Genomic DNA, 23594 nt, shown 5'->3' with positions numbered 1-23594 from the left:
ATAAAGCAAACATAATGTTACACATTTGTTTTAACTCTTGCTAGCAGAAATCTTGTGTTCATTTGTTTTAGCATATTACAAGTTTAGTGGTTTATTTTAGAGACTATATAGTCCTGTTACCTGATACTAGTATTAACCTCTATATAGGGAATAAAGTATTAAAATTATGTCTCTATGTATATTTCTGTATATTTATGTTGCATTGAATGGTTTATTATTAACCTACTCAATTAACTTTTTAAAAATGTTCAGAGCTTGTATTATTTGTAATCAAAGTGAAATAGTCTCAGAAAAATAAACACTATTACTACTAATATTTTCCATTCTGTACCAGCCAATGATGAGTTGTATGCTCAAGTTATTTTACATTGCTTTACTTGTTACCTTGATAACATACCTTTATTGTATAGGCATTGTAAGCACGAGGATATGGCAGACCTGTAAACCCTGTCATATCCCATTTCCTGTGAATAAAAATTGCTCTGCTGTGTTCTGGCCTAGACTGCTTGCCATGATATCAGTGGCAGCCTAACATTCTTGACCTTAAACATAATTGGCATTATATTGATGGGTTTTGTAAGATAGTATTGAGCAGTATTCAAAGGGCCACAGACTCCTAATCACAGCCACTTGCAACCAGGGTATGGTGCCTTGATTTTAGAATATTCTGGTAAGTGGATGGTAGCAGCTAGCATGAAATAATCCCCTGGGAGTAAGGTACCTGATGGAATACTAAATAAAAATTTCCTTTGGCCAATAGTTTCTTTTTTTCTTGATTATTCTTTATCTATCTTTTCTCTTTAGAACTACTCTTTTCTATTTTCTCCATATTATCTTCTCTCCTTTTCCACTGTTGTATTTTTCTCCTTTGTAATCTCTTTTTTCCTCTCTCAAATTCATACTTTTTCTATCTTCCCATTTTTAAGGTCTGGCTCCTCCCCCAGTAGAGGTCTAGTCATCACGTATTCATTCTTTTATACATCATCCATCCATCCACTTGTTTCTAAGTGAGGATTTATAACAAGTCTGCTCTATGTTAGACACTGTGCAATGACATCGTAGAGGGAAGATGGATAATAACTATTTGCTTTTTAAAAGCAAGTTTACTATGTGCCAGGTACTGTTCTAAGTGCTTTATAAATCTATATTAACAGACTTAATCTTTATAACAGTCCTAAGAATAGGTCCAATTTTTTTAAATTGTGATTACTTATTTCTTATTTATTTGTTTGTTTGTTTGTTTTGGGTTGCATTGGGTTTTCATTGCTGCACATGGGCTTTCTCTAGTTGTGGCGAGCAGGGGCTACTCTTTGTTGTGGTGCACGGGTTTCTCATTGCGGTGGCTTCTCTTGCTGCTGAGCATGGGCTCTAGGCATGAGGGCTTCAGTAGTTGTGGCACGTGGGCTCAGTAGTTGTGGCACACAGGCTCTAGAGAGCAGGCTCAGTAGTTGTGGTGCAACTACAACTTGGGCTTAGTTGCTCTGCGGCATGTGGGATCTTCCTGGACCAGGGCTCCAACCTATGTCCCCTGAAGTGGCAGGCAGATTCCTAACCACTGCGCAACCTGGGAAGTCATGAATAGGTCCAGTTTTTAATCCCCATTTTATTGATGAAGAAACCATAAGTTGTTCACGGTCACACAGTTAATAAATAACAGAGCTGGGATACATATTCAGGCTTTGGAGCTCTCAGATTTAACTACTGTTACTTTTCCTTTTGATCTTGAAGCCAGCAATTATGGTGTAATGTAGTTTGGCTGTGGTAGAGATGCAATTTGGGGGAAGGAGCCCCATGACTGGGAGGGCTGGGAAAGGCTTAACAGAGGAAGTAACTTTTGAATAGAACTCCTCTAAGTTACCAACTTCTAAATTCCTGTAAAATAAAACATTATCAGGTCTTGATAAAAATGAAAAACACTGAGTCCATGATTGAGGGTGAGGAGATATTTGGTTGTTTTTGTCAATGTGTGTGCTAAAACATGGGGGTGTATATTGCATGTACCAGGGTTTTTGGGTACTTGAATCAACAGACATGCAGCAGCTGATGATTAATACTTAATCCCAAGCTTTGGAAGAGCTGAAGTAAGGACCTCAGGGTCAAAATCAATAGGGCTTTCTTCATTTGAGTTGCTAGATCTTTAATTAAACTACACCAAATGAAATAGAAAATAATTTAGGTCTGGAATAATTTAGGTGTTGAAGTGATTTTGAGAATTCAGGTGAACTATGAATTTCACTTTTTAAACCCTCCAATTGCATAAAATAAATGAATCAGAGTCACCAGATTAATCTGATGTGTGGAACAGAAATGGTCCGAAAAAGAGCCTTATATCTAAATCTAGTTAATTAGTGATAAAATGCAAATAAAAGTAGAAATTCATGGTAACTTCTTTTCAAAATTATGCAGAAGAGAAAAAACTTTTACTTTTTTGGTCCATAATAAATACACAAGAAAAGATGTCATTAATGCATATCTTTGTTTTCAAAATGTCACTCCTCATATATTTGTTTGATTCTGGAAAATTGCCAGGAGATAATATTTTTAATATTCATCACTGCTTTAATATTCATAGTTAAAATCTATTTCTCATTGTATATATAGTTATACTATCACACTGTCATGGCTTAGAAGGACTGATGTGCCCAAATATTTATTAATTATGTCATTTTCCTGCCCTCTGAAAAAAAGTTTTAGAAAAGGGATATATCATGAGAATAACATTTTTTAATGTTTCCTTGGCACATGATGCCAAATGTAGCTAATCTGGAGAAGAGCATCTTTTCACTTAATATTCATTCTAAAAATCTTCTTTGAAGGTTCTAGGTAATACAAAAATACAGTCTGAGTACATGACCTATGACCATTGCATTACCAAGGAATTTTTAGCTCATTCTAAGGTAGTCTTCTCCATGCTTTTCTCCCACTTCCTTTTGCACAGATATTATTTGTAGACATTAGGCACAAAGTAAGTAATAAATTTGACAATTATAGTAATAATGTTACCTCCAAAATTATTAGAAGCCAGATAATTTGATGAATATTTGCCTTTTAGGCAAGAGTAAATGTAAACTAGTTTGCTTTTATGCTTTTCTGTTTTTTCATTAATTTCTGAAATTTCCAAATTTGTTGAACAGTTGCTTTTGAGAGGAAAATAGACCAAAATCTTGTTTTTACATTCCAGGCTTTCTTCTCCAACAATATTTGTTGTTCCTTTTGAATGTACCATGTACACTGGATGTACCAGATATTTGAAACAAATGTATTGTTCACATTTAGAGGGAAATAAAGAGAAGTTCTAAAATATGAAGTTAGAGAGCAGATATTATGAGAAATAGGAAAATCTCAATAGGGTGATGATCTGGACCCTAAATTAGAAAGCAATATGCTACCCTTTGGCTTATTAAGGAATCTAGACATGATTTATATAGTACAAGACATCAGCAATGTCACACCAAGGAGAGGGAAGAAGGGGATCTTTTATTACTAATTGGAAACTTTATTTTCAACTAATTCTTAGATTATTTATAATTCCATATGAAACAATGTGTTTCCACACGCTTCATTGAACTGCTAAGGAATTGGAATGGGAAACTCTCTTTGGAAATGTGGAATGCAAATAAAGTCACCATATATAGAGACCACATAATGGTGGTGTGCAGTTGTGAGAAATGATCAACAGTGGACAAGATTACTAGTAAATCTCTTGCAAAATCCTATTATAAAATGGAATCACAAAGAGATGGCATCTCTTCCCTTTCTCCCTGACTTCTTATCCTCAATCTCTTCCGACTTCTTAAATACACTTCTCATGCATACATTTTAGAAGCACCAGTTTTATATCAGTTTTAAAAGCACCAGATTGTATAAATGGGACACTTCCATTTTAATACATTGTAGAAACATACAGGGTTGTGGCTTTGATATTTTTATTGCTCGGATAGTAATGCTATTCTTTAAATAGCAATAACAAAGTTCTGTTTTCCGTAGTGTTTTTTTCACTCTAATTTTACCATACCATCGTGTAGGTGAACTTGCTGTGGAAAAGATCTGAATGAACCATCATGCTTTGACCCAAAGAAAAAAATTATGACTTCATGTTTCATCCTAACATTGACCTTACCTTGGGTAATCGTTTGTTATATCATAGTAGGAAAACTAGGTGTTCTCATGCTTTTTTAAAATAATTACCTCTGTATTTCAATAAGGATTTGTTTCTTTCCTAGGGCCGGTGCATAAACTTCTCTCGAGTTCCCTCTCAGTAAAAGGAAAGCAGGAAGACGAAGAGGTATGAAGATGGTACATCTTCACGATGCAGATTTCCAACCAAAAGAAAACAAAGTGCATTTCAGAAGTTTTTGGAAGAGCAGCTTTATTCCTCTCAGTCAGGAAATGTTTTCTCTGCCTTCTGCTTTGCTTGCATCAAACATTTTCAAACCCTTGTTCTGCCATCTACATGGGGAATTGATGAAACTCAATGGTAACACATGATTCAGGACATTAAAAATAAAAAGGAGCTTTAATGTACATGCTGTGGTTTATACAAGAAAGTTTTTTTGAATGTGTAAAAGAGGAAGAAACAAAAGCATGAAGATGATATCAAAATAGGGAGCACAAAACAATTGGCCCTTGTGAATCTTTAATGGAGAAAGGAGCATTTTACATAGAAACATGGCACTTGTGTGTTTACATGGCAAGATTCTTAGCCAAAGGCAGAGTATGAAATCTCCCACCAGGCTAAGCAAATAAAGGAGTCTATTGCCTTATAGCTGTGTCAGATCACAAAATCCTTCCAAGTCCACTACCACGATGTGCCTTCCGGGAAGCTTCTGACTGGAAAATCTTGTCATTCTAACACTGAAAAGTGCACACGTATGACAAAATGTAGACAGGATGCCTCAAGGTATCAGTAGCAAGCAAGATTTTGCCCTTTAGTTTTTGAAGGCACCTTTCTTTCATTATGCACTTGGGAAAAGAAAATTAATAGAGCATTATTCCACAGGAAGACGGCCTCTAACTAGAGATCCTCAGTGGAGCTTAATGGACTCATGATTTGAGAACTTGTCCCTGGGATTGGTAGATTTACCCCTCTTTCTATGTTTAGGGCTTAGTAGTACATAAAGCAGTAATATCTGTAAACATACCTAGGAGTTTGTTTTGCTTTTAATTTAAAGGAAGCAGTAACCACAAAGCTTCCGCTCAGGGTATTTTCTTCCTCCAAGTCTCCAAGGGCTCTTCAGCGTCACAAGCCAGCAACTCTCTTTGCATGAAAATTTCAAAATTTAATTAATATAATTAAAGGCAACAGCAAGCAGCAGCCTGTGAAGATTTTGCTCATCCTTTTTATGCCTTTTGACATTGAATGACCTATTACTGTATGCGCATTACTTGGATTTTGAGGGGCACTCTACCTTGGTTGTGATTCAGTAGAGAGAAAAAAAAGGCCTCCTCTCATCAAGTTATATATTAAATTTCAGGAGGGTCTACCACCACAAAACATCGAAAATGTATGTATTATAATTTTTTTAGAAAAACCACCGTGTCACGTCAACGATGCCAAATTATGTTAGCGTGAGCGGAAACACTGTGGGGGAGGAAGAAGGCAGCAGCTGATGAAAAAAGCTCAAATGATCTAGTCACTTTCGATACTGTACTTCAGATGCGAAATGGATATTCGACTGGAAACCTGACAAAGCGCGCCTGCTTTGATGTGAACTGGTATAGACAATGACCAGTGGCTGGGTCAGTGGGATGTCTCTCTGCGAGCACAAAGGCTTATCAAATGACACTAAAAATAAGTTCAACAACCATCACATTGGAAGGGAGAAGGCGAACATTTCATGTTTGGCGGGCATGTGAGTGCACAAGATGGAAACAGTGATTTGGAGCATCCCAGTATAATTACCCCCATTGCGCGCTTAATGGAAATTTCAAAGGATGGGAGTGATTCTGATGGTTGGTGTCCAGATTTGTTGCACTGCTCCAATAAGCCTTGCTCACACACACAAATTTTTATACATAGATATATGTATACATATATATCCTCTAGCTTGAATCTTTTGCTCAAGTTTATTTATGTCACTGGCTGGCTGGATCCAAAGTCATGTGTCTACATATTCATAAATAAAATTTTACCTGTGCCTCGGCTACCATTTTTCTTTAAGCCCACATGAACTCAAGCCTTGTTCGGTTGAATATTTAATTGTCTTGATTAGTTTCAGGGACAGAATTGTATCCAGTTCCAAAATGTCCATTATGTTCACAAATGGTAGTGTTGGTACTAATTATCCATGTTTGCAAGTGTGACTTGGAAACCAGATATATACCCATTGAGTTCTTGTAGGCCATCGTTCTACATTTGCATCTGGGGCAGGGCCTACTGCGATTTTCTTAAATTGGCACTTCATTTCTAACCAGTGCACACTACAGAAGCTAAGGCTGCTTCTTTGGTAGTTCCTTTGAATTTGTCTAGTATCATGGCAATTGTATGATACTTTTATTTTGTACATGAGCAGTGTAAGTAGACCTTTGCCCTTAAGTGGCAAAATAGCTTTCAGTAGATTGTAATGAAAATGGATTTCCAGTTCTAATACCACTATGAAGAACTCTCAGGCAATGGTCTATGTAGAGACTAAAAAAGTATCATTCATAAAGTTCAAAGACAGATGGAATTTTATTGCACTTAAATATATGAACAAGATCTAGGTTATGATTTTCTCTGATTATGCTAACTAGCAAATTGAGAAGAATTTGCTTTAAAGAGTACTGTATTCTCACCAAAGGACTAAATTGAACACCCCTACACTTTTCAACCAGGAAAATGAAAGGTTAAAATAAAGCCATTTCTATAAGTTTAGTAACATTTTATATTTTATATAGAGAAACAGTTCCTGTTTAATTTTTTGGACATAATGTCAGTCAAGATCTACTTTCTGTGAGTAAATTAGTTAAGTCTTTATCCATAATCCATTTGTGTTGCATAAGGTTGCAAAAACAATTAAGTGGGAAATGACTCCTAACTTATGTGTCTACTCTGCCTGGAAAGAAAGTTTTGAAGGCATCTATATATATTTCATAACAATGTCTGTTCTTTATGGATTTGATCCATAAATATTTATCTATCTGAAAACTTTGATACTTGGAATGTTTTCCTTAAAGCATTTGGTGCTCCAAGAAAAAACATTTGGTGCTAAGAGTTGCAGCACTGATGCCTTTCCCCAAGTTAATTCTATTTTAAATTTTTATATTTCCTTCCCAATGAGATGCAGAGTAAAATTTGAGACCCTCCATTAAGTAGGGAGCAGCATCTGTCATCCATGGATAATTACTCTTTTGGCAAAAATATATAAGGTTTAAACCTCCTACATTTTAAATTGTTAGAAAAAAAATGATTTGCTTATATTTTTCCTGAATTTTATTCTAACCACTTTAAATCATAAGTTATTCAGTATTTGTTTTTCTAATAAATCCTTACTGGATACAAGATCTGGGTGTCTCTGTGAACTTAACTTTATTATATAAATATCACTGACCATTGTTTACTGCTCAGAGGCAATTTATTAGGTTATGTTAAAAATTAAAACAGCCTATATTATGGCCAAGAAGGTGTCTAAAATATTTTTTTGATTGATCTGCTTACATATATTGTTTTTCAGTCTTAAGAGGGCAAAATATAAACGGGTAACATTTATGAATATTGTAAACATTGTAACTTCCTCTTCTATCACAAAGCCTTGTGGTTACTAGATTTTGTACAGTATCACACTTTAGGAAGTTCATTAGTATTTTATTGCTACTGGAAAATTTCAGTGGGTATATGTGCACAGGAGAGAAATATATACATTATTTTAATATGAAAGGAAATACATATTCTAGAAGCAGAAAATAACCCTGGTACATCTGTTGTATGTTTAAGGGAAGAAACAAGCAGGTGAGGCTGAAGAATGTTGTCTATCTGCAGGTGATGAAGTGGGTGCAGCCATGTACTCTAGTCTCAGAGTTAAATTAATATTTCACTTAGTGAATTTCTATGGCTTATTTCTGAGAACACTTCAATTTGGGTATATTTCTACACTTATTTGTATCTAATTCAGTCAATTTGATAAAAGAAAGAAAAACTTGTTTTCTTTCTCATAATGTAGCAATCCCTGGGCTGGATCTTTTATGCACTTTAATTTTGGGCTCTTCTGCCAAAAGAAAATGCTGATAAGTACACCATGCAAATTTATATTAAAATGTGCTTGTTCAGATTACTTTGCAGGAACTATATTAAGGTAAAGTGTGTGTGTGTGTGTGTGTGTATGTGTGTGTGTGTGAGAGTGTGAGAAAGAGAAAGAGAGAGACATGGAGAGATTGAGAGAGACATGGAGATTGACTCAGAGTAACGTGCTACCAATTCTCTTGGCTGAAGAATCAGATGATGGCGGGACTAGACCTAGACCTAGCCACAGCTAGCTTGATTATTAAAAGAAACACCAGGAAATTAAAAGTAGCTTGTACTCTATTTGCTTAGGTACTTGAGTAACTGGAAAAATAAACTGCTTTTCCACTCCTACTCTTTGTAGTGAACTACAGAGCACGACAGCCTTTGTCTAAGAATGTAACTCGACCAGGAAGGGTCTTGCAAGTCATACATTCAAAGCTTCAGCTGAGTTCCTCCAGGGAAGTGAATCTCAGATCTGAGTTTTGCCATAGAGGCTGGACAAAACTGAATTTCTCTGCATAAAACAAATCTTGGAAGGATTCTCCACTCACCCCACCCACCCGAAATTGAAGGGAAATAAAATGGAGAAAAAAGACCAGAGAGAGGAGGGCTGAGCAACATTATAGGAGGTAAGAGCATCAATTTAGAAAATGACAGAGGAAGTTCTGTGTCTTTAAGAATGGAGATGCCTGCTATTCCATTTTAAATGGCATTGCATTCCTGCAATGTACATCCTTCCATCTCACAACTTCAGTTGTCTGCTAACTCACATTTTCTGTCACTTAAGGAAGTTGGCTGAATTCAAAAAGAGCAAGATGATCCCTCAAATTAATATAAAAAATAAGCCTCTGAAAATTTGCAGATATTGAAGATTGGTTGTTCCAAAACTGATGAATGGATTCGAGGTAATAGTATATAGATCTTAAAGAGCAAGCTTTCCTCATCTGTTCACTGTTTTTTTCACAGAATAAAAAAATATTTTGAAAGAAAGGAGAGTGATTTTAACATCAATAAAACTAACATCTACTTCAAATATTGTTCAGGTAGTAACCTTGAACGAGACATCAATAAAACTGATAAACTCTAAAATGTTAGAAATAAAAGGGATCAGATTCTCTAGCTAGATTTCCCCTCAAATACAACATCATGTACCAATAGGTCTTGAGTTTTTAGGAAAAATTATGAAATTCTATACATTATCTAGGAATTGTGTTCATGTTGCTCATATTTTTTGTTACTTTATGTATCTATGTCCATACACGCACACACACACAATCCTTTCTAGGGAAAAATGATAAAAGTGACTCACAATATGAACTTTTATGTGCTTCACAATCCTAAATATATCCTTGATTATTCATGTGACACAATATGACATCTGAAAATGATTTCTCAGCATGTTTATAGATAACCAGGCAAATTACCTGAAAATATTAATAACTTGCACTTATATATCATTTTATAATTTTCCAAAGTACTTCAACACGTGTTATTCATTGTTTTTATTTAATAAACAGATACTGGCTGCATGCTATATATTCAGCTCTAATTTGGCCGAAACCTAGGCAAATTTAAGTGTGAAATTGAGGTGTAAGGGAATGGATGGAAGACAGAAGAGATGGCCTTCTCAGGATGCTCAGTAAAAAGAAAGTCTTAACAGCATGAATCCTGAGTGGCCCATTGGAAAATAAACCCTGATCACATAAAATGAGATTTAATGCTAAATGAGGCCTGTTTCATATGGGCAACCCTAGATAAACTGTGTACCACCGAGAGTATCTCATTTTGCTGCCACACTACTTCCCGTGTATGTTTAACGGCCTTCTTGAGGGAACAGAATACTTTTAAATCATTCTATTTGTTGCAAAACGCTACTTTAGTCTAATCACAGATAAGTTAAGCCACATAAAAATGTAATATCCTCTAAGTGTAAACAAAACAAAACAAAATAACAAAAATGATGAGGTTAAGATTGAGATGTTTCCTAGGAAAAAAAAAGGAGGTTTCTGTAGGAAATTGTTTTCAGGGCCAGCTGAAGGACATTATGACAGAGATCATTGCTTTAACATAATTTCAGAGGCAGTTAATGTTGAACAAGAAAGGAAAGAAAACCCAAGATAGTGAAAGGATAATTAATTCAGTCTTAGTTTTAATTTCCAAGGATAAAGTGACCCTTAACAGTGGACAACTGAACGACTAGGTTTATATTTTGCTTTTCTACTTTGTGATAATGAAACTGTTCCAGGTGTTTATTCTATTTTGACATCTGTGTTTCCTCCCCATTTTACCCACTGACCTACACAAATCAGGTGAAGAACGGTACGGTTGAGGGTAAAGGCGGGCCCCGCAAACCTTCAACCACACCCAGCACCCAGATTTTCTGAAAGCCCCTGGAGAACGGCAGAAATGACATGTCTGGGGTGGAGTCCTGGGGGTGGAGGAAGTTAGTTGTGCTCAGTAGTCAGAAATGTAAAGACTCCCCCCTCCCAAACCCTTGCCAGATGAGTGCAAACCATGCCTAAGCTTAGAGAGTTCGTTCTGTTGCCAAGAGAAAGGAGCCAAGAACCGACCAAGAAAGTCAGAACTCCTGCAGCAGTTGTACCAGGGATGAAAAACAATGGTAAGAACAAAGCCAGAGAAAGGAAATTGCACATTCATTAGCTTAATTAATGAAGATTGGCAGGTGCCTACCTTGTGCCGTTCTCTGTACTGGGCAATAGGATACTGCAGCAGGAAGGACAAGTTGGTCTCAGCAATCTTACTGGCAAGTGGAGCCAGACCCTGAACAAGAAGATGCGAGACCAGGAGTCGCGTAAAGGAGAAACACAAAGTGCTATAAGAGCTTGTAATGGGAAGGGACTAACCTAGGCTGAATCATTAGGGAAAGCAGTGAAGTTTTTGCTGAGACTGGGAGGATGAGTAGTGTTTCCTCCCTCCCTCCCTCCCTCCCTCCCTCCCTTCCTTCCTTCCTTCCTTCCTTCCTTCCTTCCTTCTTCCTTCAGTCCTAATCACTTAGCAACATAAGTAGAACATAAAATGGCAGAGTTTCTGGCACATAATAGGCCCTCAGTGATTATTTGTTAATGAGTTAAAAAATGATTATTCAGACTTCTAGCTCCTCCAAGACTGAGTAATCCCATTTCTCCCATATCCTCCTTATTACAACTAAAAATCCCTGTACCTAACAAATGGCAAAAAACATAGGAAGTCTCTGCAAAGTGGAAAGGAGAAGGCAGACTGCTTATTGAGGAAAAACCTGCAGGTGAGTCTCCTGGCTGCCTGTATTGCCTTACCCCAAAGAGGGTACTTCAGGGAGAGACCCACCGGTCATGGGGGACTGACACCCCAATTGAGGCTAATCTTTCTCTCTCTCTTCTCTAAGAGTTGTTCCATCCAGTGCTTGACTGCATTGTATTTTCCTTGGCATCTCCAATACCAAAATGCAATGGGCAGAAAGAAGTGTTTAGAGTCCTCCTGTGGGACTGGTAACAGGTACTCTGCTCCACAGCTATTTTCAACTTTTTTATTGTGGTAAAATACACGTAAGATAAAATTTACCACCTTAAGCATTTTGAAGTGTATTATTCACTGGTGTTAAATACATTCACAGTGTTGTGCTACCATCACCACCATCCATCTCCTAAATCACACAATTAAGCATTTTTGGACTTGCTGCAATATTCAAGCGGTTTGGCTACTTTCATCATTTTTACAAATTGACTGATGTGCCATTTCCTTCTTTTTTTCTGATTGTAGCATAAGCTTTAAGCTTTCCTCTGCAAAAAAGTATAATTAACGTATTTGGGTGTGTGTGCGTGAGCATTCTTTTGAACTACTTCAACTTGTTCATTCAGCTTCAACATTAACAGTCCTCAAGGCCACAGTTACAATGAGATTCCCATTTTGGAGGCTACATTAGTATAGTAATGCATTTCATGCTGGTGTTCCATAATTTGCCTAATCAAATAAAATGAGATCAAGCATTACATTGGAAGGGTCCCAAATCCCCATTCATACAGTTATATTTAGCTAGTTACATAAGAAATTACTTTTTTTCCTAAGGTTTTGTTTGCATTTTTTTAAGCTAGTTAGAAGTCAGAATTTAATCAGTATACTTTATTCCTCTCCTAAAATCTAGTGAGACGATTTCCCCTACTGAGTAATGCCAAAATATATGAGAACAAGGTATGCGGCTTAATTAATTAATGTATAGATATTTACTGATTACTGGCTACACACCAGGCACTTTGTTGGCCACTTATTCACAGCAGTGAAAAAGGCAGAGACATGATCCTCACCTTTCATGAAGCTTCTTATCTCCAATTTTAATAGTTTTCTATTGCTGCTGTAACAAATTATCATAACTCTCTTGTCTTAAAGCAACACAAATTTATTCTCTTAATGTTTTGGGGAGTCAGAGGTCTGACTGCATTCCTTATGGAGGCTAGAGAATCTGTTTCTTTGAGGTTATAGGACTGAAGTGTCTGTTTATTGCTGGCTGTCAGCTGACTGGCATTCCCAGTTACTACCGGCGCCCATCCTTGGCTCGTGGCTCCTTTCCTCCATCTTCAAACCTAGCAATGGCAAGTCAGATTTTTCTCACTTTGCATCTCTTAACCTACTTTTTGCCTTTCTCTTCCACTTTTTTAAAAAAATTATTTATTTATTTTTGTCTGCGTTGGGGCTTCGTTACTGCGCACGTGTTTTCTCTAGTTGCGGAGGGTGGGAGGCTACTCCTCGTTTCCGTGCACGAGCTTCTCATTGCGGTGGCTTCTCTTGCTGTGAAACACGGGCTCTAGGTGCATGGGCTTCACTAGTTGTGGCACGTGGGATCAGTAGTTGTGGCACAGGGGCTTAGTTGCTCCGTGGCATGTAGGATGTTCCCAGACCAGGGATCAAACCCGTGTCCCCTGCATTGGCAGGCGGATTCATAACCACTGCGCCACCAGGGAAGCCCCTCTCTTCCACTTTCAATGAGTGATTAGGCTGGGCCACCTAGATAATCCAAAATAATCTCATTTCAAGGGCCTAAACCTTAAATAATATCTGCAAAAATTTTTTGACAAGTAAGGCACCATATTCACAGGTCCCAGATATCTGTGGGTGAGGAGAGCATTATTCTGCCTCCCTCAGTAATGTGGAGAATGAATTTAAGAATTAGGCCTGTGAAAATATCTTCTTGAAATAATTTTATTTTGACTAACAGTTTAAATTCATATCATATGCTTTGAGAATGGAACTAAATTAAAAATTACACTAATTCTCATAATGCCATTTAAAAATTTCTGTTAGTTTTAATTTCAGGCAAATCCAATTTATTGAAATCCATGTGGAAAAATTCTGTTTTTCCTCATCCCAACTGAGATCTCTTTTCTAAAAATTTTGAATATTTATTTATTTTGGCTAGGCTGGGTCTTAATTGTGGCATGTGGGACCTTAGTTGCGGCATGTTTAGTTGGGGCATGCAGGATCTTTAGCTGCAGCATGCGGACTCTTAGTTATGGCATGTGGGCTTCTTAGTTGTGGCATGCATGTGGGATCTAGTTCCCCCACCAAGGATCAAACCTGGGCCCCTGCATTGGGATCGTGGAGTCTTACCCACTGAACCACCAGGGAAGTCCCATCTTTTCTAAAAATTTTGAAAAGCTCAACATTCTCAGATTCTTTGTCTATAGTCAACTGGCCACACCTACCATACAAATTCCTAGTTCTAAATTATAGCTTTCAATTTTCCCATTGCAAGTCTAAAGGACACTGCTGGAGGATATATATATATATATATATATATATATATATATATATATATATATGCACATACCTATGCACAAGTTTCCAGTATCATATATAGCTCTACTGCAATTGAGAATAAATAACCCTTCAAGAAGGCAATTTTGATATCTGACATAAAATTCTTAACATGAGCACTCTCTAGACTCAAATAGGTTTGCTTTATGTTTCCTAAAAAAAAAAAACCAGTCAGAGGTATGAACAAATATATAGCCATATGATTGAATACCATAGAACTACCAATAATAATAAAATATTGGAACCTGACTAAATAACAATAATAGGGTATTGGTAAAATAAATTCTGGTACATATGATATATTGAAGAATACTTGATCAAATGGGAAATGTACATGCCAACAAATATATATATATATATATATATATATACTTGTTGAAAAACACTAGGTTATAAAATGTAGGTACACTATGATTTTCATCATAAAAACAATTAAAATCACAAAATAGAAATAAATGCAGATAAAAACTTAGAAATATAAAATTTAGATATTGAAATAGATGTACACAAAAAGGTTGAGTTCAACATGCAAATTCTTGGGTCCCGCTCCTGACCTGAAACAGAAATAGAAATTCTGAAGATGGGACCCAGCAATCTGTATTTTAACAAGCCCTCCCAGAGATTTTGGATGTATGCAGAATTTGAGAATCAGTACCTTGTTTTGGGTGGTAGTTACACAGGTGCAATAAATTATCAATAAAACTAATGTTTAGAAACTTTTATTTTATTAACTTATTCTCATTTTTTTAAAAAAAGCCAAAAGATTCACTGTCACCCCCCCCCCCAAATACAATGACTTAAATTTGGGCATGAAAATAAAAATAACAAAAATAAAACCCACCAATCAATATAAATGCCACAAGAACATAAAAATTACCAAAGAATATATAAAGTTTTACAAGGAAATCACAAGTGATAACAGAAGAGTAGATTTCCAGGAAGCACCTGAAGTTAAAATAATGTGATGCTCTATGACTGGTTTAAATACTCAAACTTGAAGAAAAGTTAAATGGTTAAATATTTTGGAAATATTTATTGGTTAGTCTGTGATATGAGGTTAATATATAAAAGAAAAAAATGCAAGTCAGTTTTAATTAATTGGACAGAATTCTGTATAATATTTAATGCTCTTGAGAGAATGAGATATCAAAGACCTCTTAAAACAGAGGTTTCTTCAATATCCTGCTCAAGGTTTTAGCTTTAAAGCCAGGATTAGTTGTATGGAACAGGGACCATCTTTATATTCAGATAATCTAACTAGTCAATTACTGGACAAGTGCTAACAGCTGTACTGCATTATAGACAAAATATGAACTCTAATGTAATCCATCATACTTAATATATATTTGTACAAGTCCCTGAATGCTTATTTGCAGGATAAAGTGTAGTAGTCCTGAATGTATTGAAACATTTAAGGAACAGTGTTGTTAAAGTGGAGGTCAGTGTCATACCATTCTAGGAGGAAATTTTAAAATCCTTTGAAGTCTTTATGGGCAATTTTTTTTTTTTTTTTTTTTTTTGCGGGGCGCGGGCCTCTCACTGCTGTGGCCTCTCCCGTTGCGGAGCACAGGCTCTGGACTCACAGGCTCAGCGGCCATGGCTCACGGGCCTAGCCGCTGTGCGGCATGTGGGCTCTCCTCAGACCGGGGCACGAACCCGTGCTGAATCGGCAGGCGGACTCTCAACCACTGCGCCACCAGGGAAGCCCTATGGGCAATGTTTTAAAAATTCAAATACTTGGTAAATTTTTATACATCTCCCTGTATCACTATCATTCTGATTTTTTTCTTAATGGTAAATTTAATCCACAGGTGGGAAAAACTCACTTTTGAACGGGGTAAAAAAAAATCAATGGAAACCAATGGATTTTCACAAAACTCATTTATTCTAAATATAGGGTAGCATAAAGAAAATAAGAATCCAACATTATTTGGAGTGGTTCTCTAAACTAAACAGTTGTAGAAACAGGGAAATTTATGGAGACATATCTCCTGGTATAAAAGCAAGGTATGGAACAGAGTTTTTGATATTAACTGTGGGCAGTGACTTAGGAAATATCCACTAGGATGTACCACTGTCATCTCACAGTCAGCAACAACAAAAACAGTTAACAATCTCTCATCTTGACGCCTACATAGCTTGGCATTTCCTACATCCATCAATTCATCAATCAATCATGACATCTAGAAATCATAATCAATTTCCTCCTCTCTTTATTCTCCTATTTCTTACTAGTACTAGTTTTTCCTTTCTCATCTTTGCTACTCCTAGTCCTGCCAATTAAATCTTAGGCAGTACTGTTCAACAGAATTCTCTGTGATAATGAAAAACGTCTATGAATCTGCGCTGTCCAATGTGGTAGCCACTAGCCACGTGTGGTTAGTGAGCACTTGAAAGATAGCCAGAAAGAGTGAGAAAATAAATTTTCAATTTTATTTATTTTAATTTAATGTAAATCTAATTTATCTACATGCTATGACTAGTGTCTACTGTATTGGATAAAACAGATTGAAGGCTTCATAAACTCACCTCATCCATACACACATTTAGTCATTTAAAAATACCTTTTAGGGAAAACCTCCTGTGTACCCAGGTATAGTGAAAATTCAAATTCCCAAAGGGTCTAATGGCAAAGAAAAGAAAATGATAGAGGTGTGTGCACCGGGTGCTGTGAGAGAATGGACAAATGCCAGCTAGGTGCTGAGAAGAGGCTTCTTGAGGAAGGTGGTGCTTGAAATGAGATTTAATGGGTAACGAGTACAGAGGAAAGAAGAGCAGATAGAGAGTCATGTAAAATGTTAATGAGGTAAAAGAGAATATGGTCCATTTGGGGGGAAATTATAGAAGTTCAGAGTCGATGAAACCTAAAGTAAGGAAAATGTCATGAGATGAGATTAGAAAGTTAATCAAAGGCCCAAATGTCATGTCTAACCTTTTTTTTTTCCTATTTTAAGGTTCTTAGAACATATTTATTATGTAATGGACTAATTGAGGTTATTTTGCTTTTTATTTGTTTATTTTTAAGCAAAAGAGAGATATAATTAGATATGCATGTTAAAAAGGTTATAAAATGCAAGACGGAGAATAGATTGGAGGGTGCAAAATTTGTAGGGATGTCAGCTGGGAGATTGTTGCCATGATCTTGGACTGTAATGGCAGTAGACAGAGAAAGTAAAATGTACTGGAAAAAATATATTGCAGATTTAGAATCAACAAAATTTGGTGATTGATTACCTGTATGATGCGAAGATAGGGAATCAAGACATCCTATACTCTGACTCTGGCAAAGTTGGCTCACAAGAGACTGGTGATGTCATTCATTAATGTAGGAAGCTTTGACCTGGGCTAAAAGTCATTTCTAAGATAACTCACATTGTTGGCAGAAGACCTCAGTTCTTTGACAGAGGAACCTCTTGTTAGAGCTCCTTGAGTGTCTCCATGGCATAGAAGGTTTTTCTTTTTCTTTTTAACATCTTTATTGGAGTATAATTGCTTTACAATGGTGTGTTAGTTTCTGCTTTATAACAAAGTGAGTTATACATATACATATGTTCCCATATCTCTTCCCTCTTGTGTCTCCCTCCCTCCCACCCTCCCTAGCAATGAGAGAGAGAGAGAGAGAGAGAGAGAGAATGCTTTCTATGACCCAGTCTTGGAAGTTGTACACTATCACTTCCACCATATCCTACTTGTTAGAAGGGAGCCACTAAGTCCAGCTCATGCTCAATATGAGGGTATTTGGCTACACCTTTAGAAGGAAGGATGTCAAAGAATTTGTGGACATATTTTAAAACTACCTACACTACTATAAGGGGAAATATGAGCTTATCTATTATAATGGTTAACTTTGCTCTAAATAGGGAAACAATGAGTTTAGTTCTGGTCTCACAAGTTTACCTTTGTGAAATATATACATGACAATTTTCAGTAGAGTTTCAGATGTATGGTTTTATATCTGAAGAGAGAGATTGATTGAAGCCATGGGAATGGATGAAAATAACTCAAAGAAAGTTTGGAGAGTATAAACGGAAGAGGGCCAAAGACAGAACCTCTTCTAGAGAATCTTTTGTAGGGAATACCTACAGTAGGAAGATACTGATGGAAGTGGAGCCCAAAAATGATTCTAAAAACTAACAGTCAAACTGTGTGAGGAGAATGAAGAAAGAGTGATAGTATTTTGAAAAGGAAGGATTGGCTATGATGCACATCACTTTAGGTTATATGCTACTCTGGGAGACGAAGATTCAGGGAAAGGATGGTGATTTTTAGTTATCTCTTATATTTTATCTATTTTTTCAATAAGACAAAGTTCAAGAAAACATGGCAAAATGTCTACATCTGTTTAATTTGAATGGTAAGCAATGAATGTCTCATATTGTTATATGTACTTTTACATTTGAAATACTTATATTAATAAAATTCAAAAGAACTGATTAACTTTGCCAAATCCTGCAGAAGGTCAAGAAGGGCAAGCACTGGAAAATGCCCATTGGATTTAGTAATAAAGTGGTTAATAGGATTTAGTAATAACGTAGTTAATAGGGTCCTTGATAAAAATAATTTCAGTGAACTAGTGGTGGTAGAAGCCAGATTCCAGTGGGATAAGAAGTTAATATAAAGAGGTTGGCTCAAAAGGTCAGAAATACATCTTTGTAGGGTCAAAATTATAGAAGTTATTATACTTTTATTACTGCTCCCTTTTAAAGCAAGGTAACAAATTTATTTAGAGACTAAGGGGAAAAAGCAAAGAGGGAAGACTTGTAACACCAAACCAAAACCCCTAAAGAGCAGAACAAGATCCAGAATGCAGACAGGAGCCTTGCCATAAAAGGACGTGGGTCTTTCTCTTTTTTGTGTGTGGTGGGGAAAAGAAAAGTGAGTGGGTAAAAATAGTGGTTCCTGTCACAGTAGGAAAGTGAGGGAGCCACTGAGACAGAGACAGATGAGAATGGATAGCTTGATGAGAGTGATGAAAGTCTGGTAACTGTTTCAGGAATCAGAAACTGACTTGTCACCAAACTGTTCCTAGAGCCTGGGAGTAACTGCGTGAGTTACACAGGCTGGTTTCTCAGAAGCAGATGGTGAGATGGAGCTTGGGATGTGAATGTTTATTGAGGATCACTACCTATGAAGGACTGGAAATCATCGCATGATTTTTTGCAGGCCACTGGGTGAATAAGCTGTGGATCATTCCTATAGTGAAAATAAGTGTATCGATATAAATCAATTGCAAGAATTTAACATTGAGTGAAAGAAAAAAGCAGCCGAATTTATCTACGATATGATAAAATTTTTCAATTTAAAAAACAAAACAATAATGTATTTTATGTTGTGGATAAATATAGAGAGTAAACGTATGAGAACATTCCTGGGAATTATGCAAATTAACTTGGTTACCTCTGGTAACTGATGAAATGTGAAGGAATGGGAGGCTCTGTGAGGCAAATAAGTTAAGCCTTGTGCTTGACACACAGTAAACACTATAGGTGCTAGCTAATATAATAATAAAACATGTTAACATATGTTTATTCTTACTGGTGTACATGCAGGCGTCTGTTATATTGCCTCTTTGTTTGTTGTATGTTTGAAAACTGCCATACTAAATGATGAAAAAACCCCAGCACCATCAGGGACACTTTCCTAATTATACAAGGCCAATAATACTAATTTCCAACATAACACGTGACTTTAATCTCAACTATCTGAGGGTCAAACCTCTTTGAATTGGTGAACGAGTGAAAATGTCAAGTCAGACATATTCTTTGGCTGGACACACACATGCACACGCATATTCACACACAAGAGCATCCTCTTGGTGTAACATAAGCACCAATAACCTCATTTAAAGGCTAAGGCCAAGTGCATTTGTCTTTTCTCTTTACCTGATGAATTCTTCAAGGGCAGGACAGTGTCCCTTGATGCCCAGCCAGCCCTCCCTGGCGTATTGTGAATACTCAATAAATAATAATTAATTCAGTAATAATTAATCCATTAATAAATAAGCATGCATTTACTCAATAAATAATAATTAATGACAGAATGACTGAAAAGAATGGCAAAACTTGAATAAAATGTTATAAATGAACTAAAACTGTTTAAATCTAACTAAATGTAATTTTTGTGGAAGATGTACTTAGAACTTGAGTCCTATGAATTTGATATAGATATTTATGTCTTAGATTTTAGGACACTCTTGTTCTTTTAGTTCATAGTGCCATCAATGTCTCAGCTGTATTCACATCATTTATATAAACCCATATTATGCATGTGTGCATATATATATATGTATATATACATATCCCTACATATATACACATATTTATATATTTGTACATGCATAAACACATTTTTTTCCATCTCAGTCTATATACAACTGACCCTTGGCAAATCCGTGAAGCATTGCATTTAATCTTTGTGGGTGTGTATACAGGAATAAGCCACTCCATCTTGTAACCCTGCTGACCCTGTGATGGCCTCCTTGTGCCCCAGATCTTCTATGCCCTATGTCCTCAACTATCATAGGTGTTAGCTAATATTATTACTGTCAGATTACTATTTAGTTAATCTCATAAACTAATTTGTCATGAGGCATTAGTAGCTCAATGTATTACTTTCTTTCCTTAATAAGGACTGTTGATACTTTCCTCTGAAAAAGTGGTTGCATGAATTCCAGAAATACCTCTGTTGGAATTACAATTAAACAGGGATTCTTTTGATGCTACTCAAATTATGGCATATTTACATACTCTTGCTACTGAGTTCAGATGGCAAGTGAAATATAAATTCACCATGTCATCTGTTTTCAGACATCTAGCTTTTTCATCAAATAGATGAAACTATTGGAAATATTGATTTTGCATTATTTTACGTTACTTTTAGGTTGTACAGACACAGTCTTATTAAAAGTTAAAACAAATTTCAAGAGACCATTTGGTAAACAGAGCAGCACTTGAAAAATCATGTGATATGTTGTAAATCAAGCTAAGTTGATATGACCACAATCATCTACCAGATTTCCAGTTTGTTTTTCACTTGGATATTTTATCTAAGACTCATTCATTTACTCCTTTCCCCTCAATAACTGCAACTGAAATGAATACTGTTCATCTCATTCAGGATCCACTATGTGCCTCTTAGAAAAAACAAATAATTTCTGTCCTTTCTGAGTTCATTCCATAAAGTAACTACCAAGAGTGAGTACCACATTCGAAGAAACATGTAATTCAGACAAGGCTTTTACTGATGAGAACAATTATGCTAAAGCCTGAAACCTTTTTTAAAAGAGGATAAAGTAAGAAATAGATGTAATAAAAGGAATGAGTCCTTTAGATGACAATGGGGTGATAATACGAACTTGATGCTGTGCTTATGAGTTATTATGTTATTTTAGCCTGATGGCCCAAAAGGTCCTTTAAAAATCATCTAGGTGAATGGATATATATCATGCGGAGACAATAGCGTACACGGTTGTTTCCATTTGGCTTTAAAATAAACTTCAAAGTCAGAGAACTTTCTGTATTATGTTGGGCTGTCAAATTATGTACTTTTGAAAGGCATGGTTTTCATATGCATATTTCATATGCAAAATATCTTCCCAACATGTGCCTATTTTAAAAGAATTCTTTTACTTGAAATGTAAAAACACAAAAATAAATACCTTAATTCAACCAGGGAAATTGGTTGAGTCCTCTAAGGGAGTAACGAGTCAATTCTGCCCCTTTAAAACTCACCTTTGTCTCTAATGCCTGAGCCAACATTGAAGATTAAAGACAGGATTCAAAGAGGGCTATTCTTCATATTTTACCTGCTCATTAAACGCCAAGATAGTTTTTTACTCAATTATACATCTGCCAATGAAAATAGTGAGCAAAGACAACCTCAAGGCCATGTTTTCATTTCAATCATTGTTCCCTAGTGAATTACAAGGTTGCGAGCTCTCCTAAGACAATTTATATTGATCCAGGCTTCATAAATCTGGTACAGTAGACTGAGTTGCTGAGCTGTATGTTGTGATCACGTCTTTATACCAACAACATTAATCACTTGCTCAAGAGGAAGTAGCAGTTCAAGAGTGTTCTGTCTCACGGTCTCATCAGAAAGGACATCTTAACAGAAGCCTTTAATGTTGCCCTTTCTCCCCAGTGGTTTCAGTACTCACTCCTCTCTATAGGTTTCCAAGCTCTAATCTATCTTGTCCTGCTTCTTAGGCAATGTAAAATGAGCAAAATATTTACAAAGACTTATATACCCATGAGAAAAATATTTATTTTGTAAGCTACAATTTCTAAAGATGGAGATACAATTAAAAGGACACTAGATGCACTTGCCTATGGAAAAATTTAATCCTCCATGTCTACAGTCAGTCAAAGTTGAAAATGCATCTGAGAGAAAATGATTTTTATGTAATTTTCTCCTTCAGGAAATATTAAACTTAACCGGAAACCAGCCAACGCATCTGTCTCTGAAATGTTCCAGGGCAGAGATACAAACAATGGTTCCAATAGATTATGCATCTGGCCACCAATATTTTAAGTGGAGAAGAGGAGGGCTGTGACTAATACACAGGAAATTATGTTATTTGACACGATATTATATTAGAGAACAAAAAAACCCCCAAAATTGGGCTAGTATGAATGAGATGAAATAAATGAGATTGTTTTAGGTATCACATACTGTAATCATACCATTTCTTCCCATTGTTTTAGTGGATAAACAGAAGGAAGTGTCACTTTATGTTTTTTACTAAAGAATCAATAAAACTAAATGCATTACATGCCCTTTTACAAACTGATTTTTCATTTGCCCTCTTGTAACTGTTATTAGGTAACTCTTATGGGAGACTGAATTTCTTTTATTTGTAAAGTAATTTATAATCACGTAGTCAATTATTTGAAAAAGTAAGATACATTTTGTTGAACACTATTCTCCCTCACACTACTGGCTAGTCCATAGAACATTTCTTTCTTTCCTTTACAGTAGTCTCTTAAAAAAGGAAAAAAAATCTTCCATGAAGTACAAAGTATGTAGGGGACACTTAGTTTTAATTCTTAAGGCAAATATGATGGCATTTTATTGGGGAGAAACAGAAGAGTTCTCAACATTTTCTTTTCTTACCAGTGTGGAACACGTGTCACACTTTAAGAAAATGTTGCTCCTGTCCTTTGTTCCATCGTTTGTGATAATTTTAGAAAACCACTTAAATAAGAGTTTAATTGTATACAATTTATCAGACTGATTTCTTTCATATTGTTGGCAGTTTTAATTACTGTTGATAATATTGATTTGCCAATTATACTGAGTCTGGAAATAGGAAGGTCAATTGAATTGACTTTTTAAAAAATATAAAATGGTAATAATTTTCCCCAGCTTTTTGTACAAAAGACTAAAGTTTTAATCTCATTTCTGCCACTAACTGGCAGCTTTTAAAGCCATGGATTCTCTCAGCTTTATCTGTATGATAAAGACCATTTTTAATGCTACAATCTAATATAGAACCAGATTGCTGAAAGATTTGTTCACTGCTTATTATGTTCTTTTTAAACCATCTGTACCTGAGCTGCATTTTGCTTACAATAAAATTAAAATGAGT

At 35.9% G+C, this 23594-nt stretch overlaps 1 protein-coding gene across 1 annotated transcript in view; it reads left to right on the top strand.

Moving 5' to 3' along the window:
- Positions 1-6415, top strand: part of ANTXR2 (ANTXR cell adhesion molecule 2) — a 163475-nt gene extending 157060 nt beyond the window's left edge. The window contains exon 17 of the mRNA XM_082837613.1: positions 4224-6415. Within this exon, the coding sequence (XP_082693739.1) occupies positions 4224-4262 (39 nt within the window). The 3' untranslated portion in view covers positions 4263-6415. The remainder of the gene's footprint in view (positions 1-4223) is intronic.
- The last annotated feature ends 17179 nt before the right edge of the window (positions 6416-23594 follow it).

The sequence above is a fragment of the Leucopleurus acutus genome (assembly GCF_964270905.1).
Source record: "Leucopleurus acutus genome assembly, chromosome: 4".
NCBI lineage: Eukaryota > Metazoa > Chordata > Mammalia > Artiodactyla > Delphinidae > Leucopleurus > Leucopleurus acutus.
This window is presented reverse-complemented; position numbering and strand designations above follow the sequence as displayed.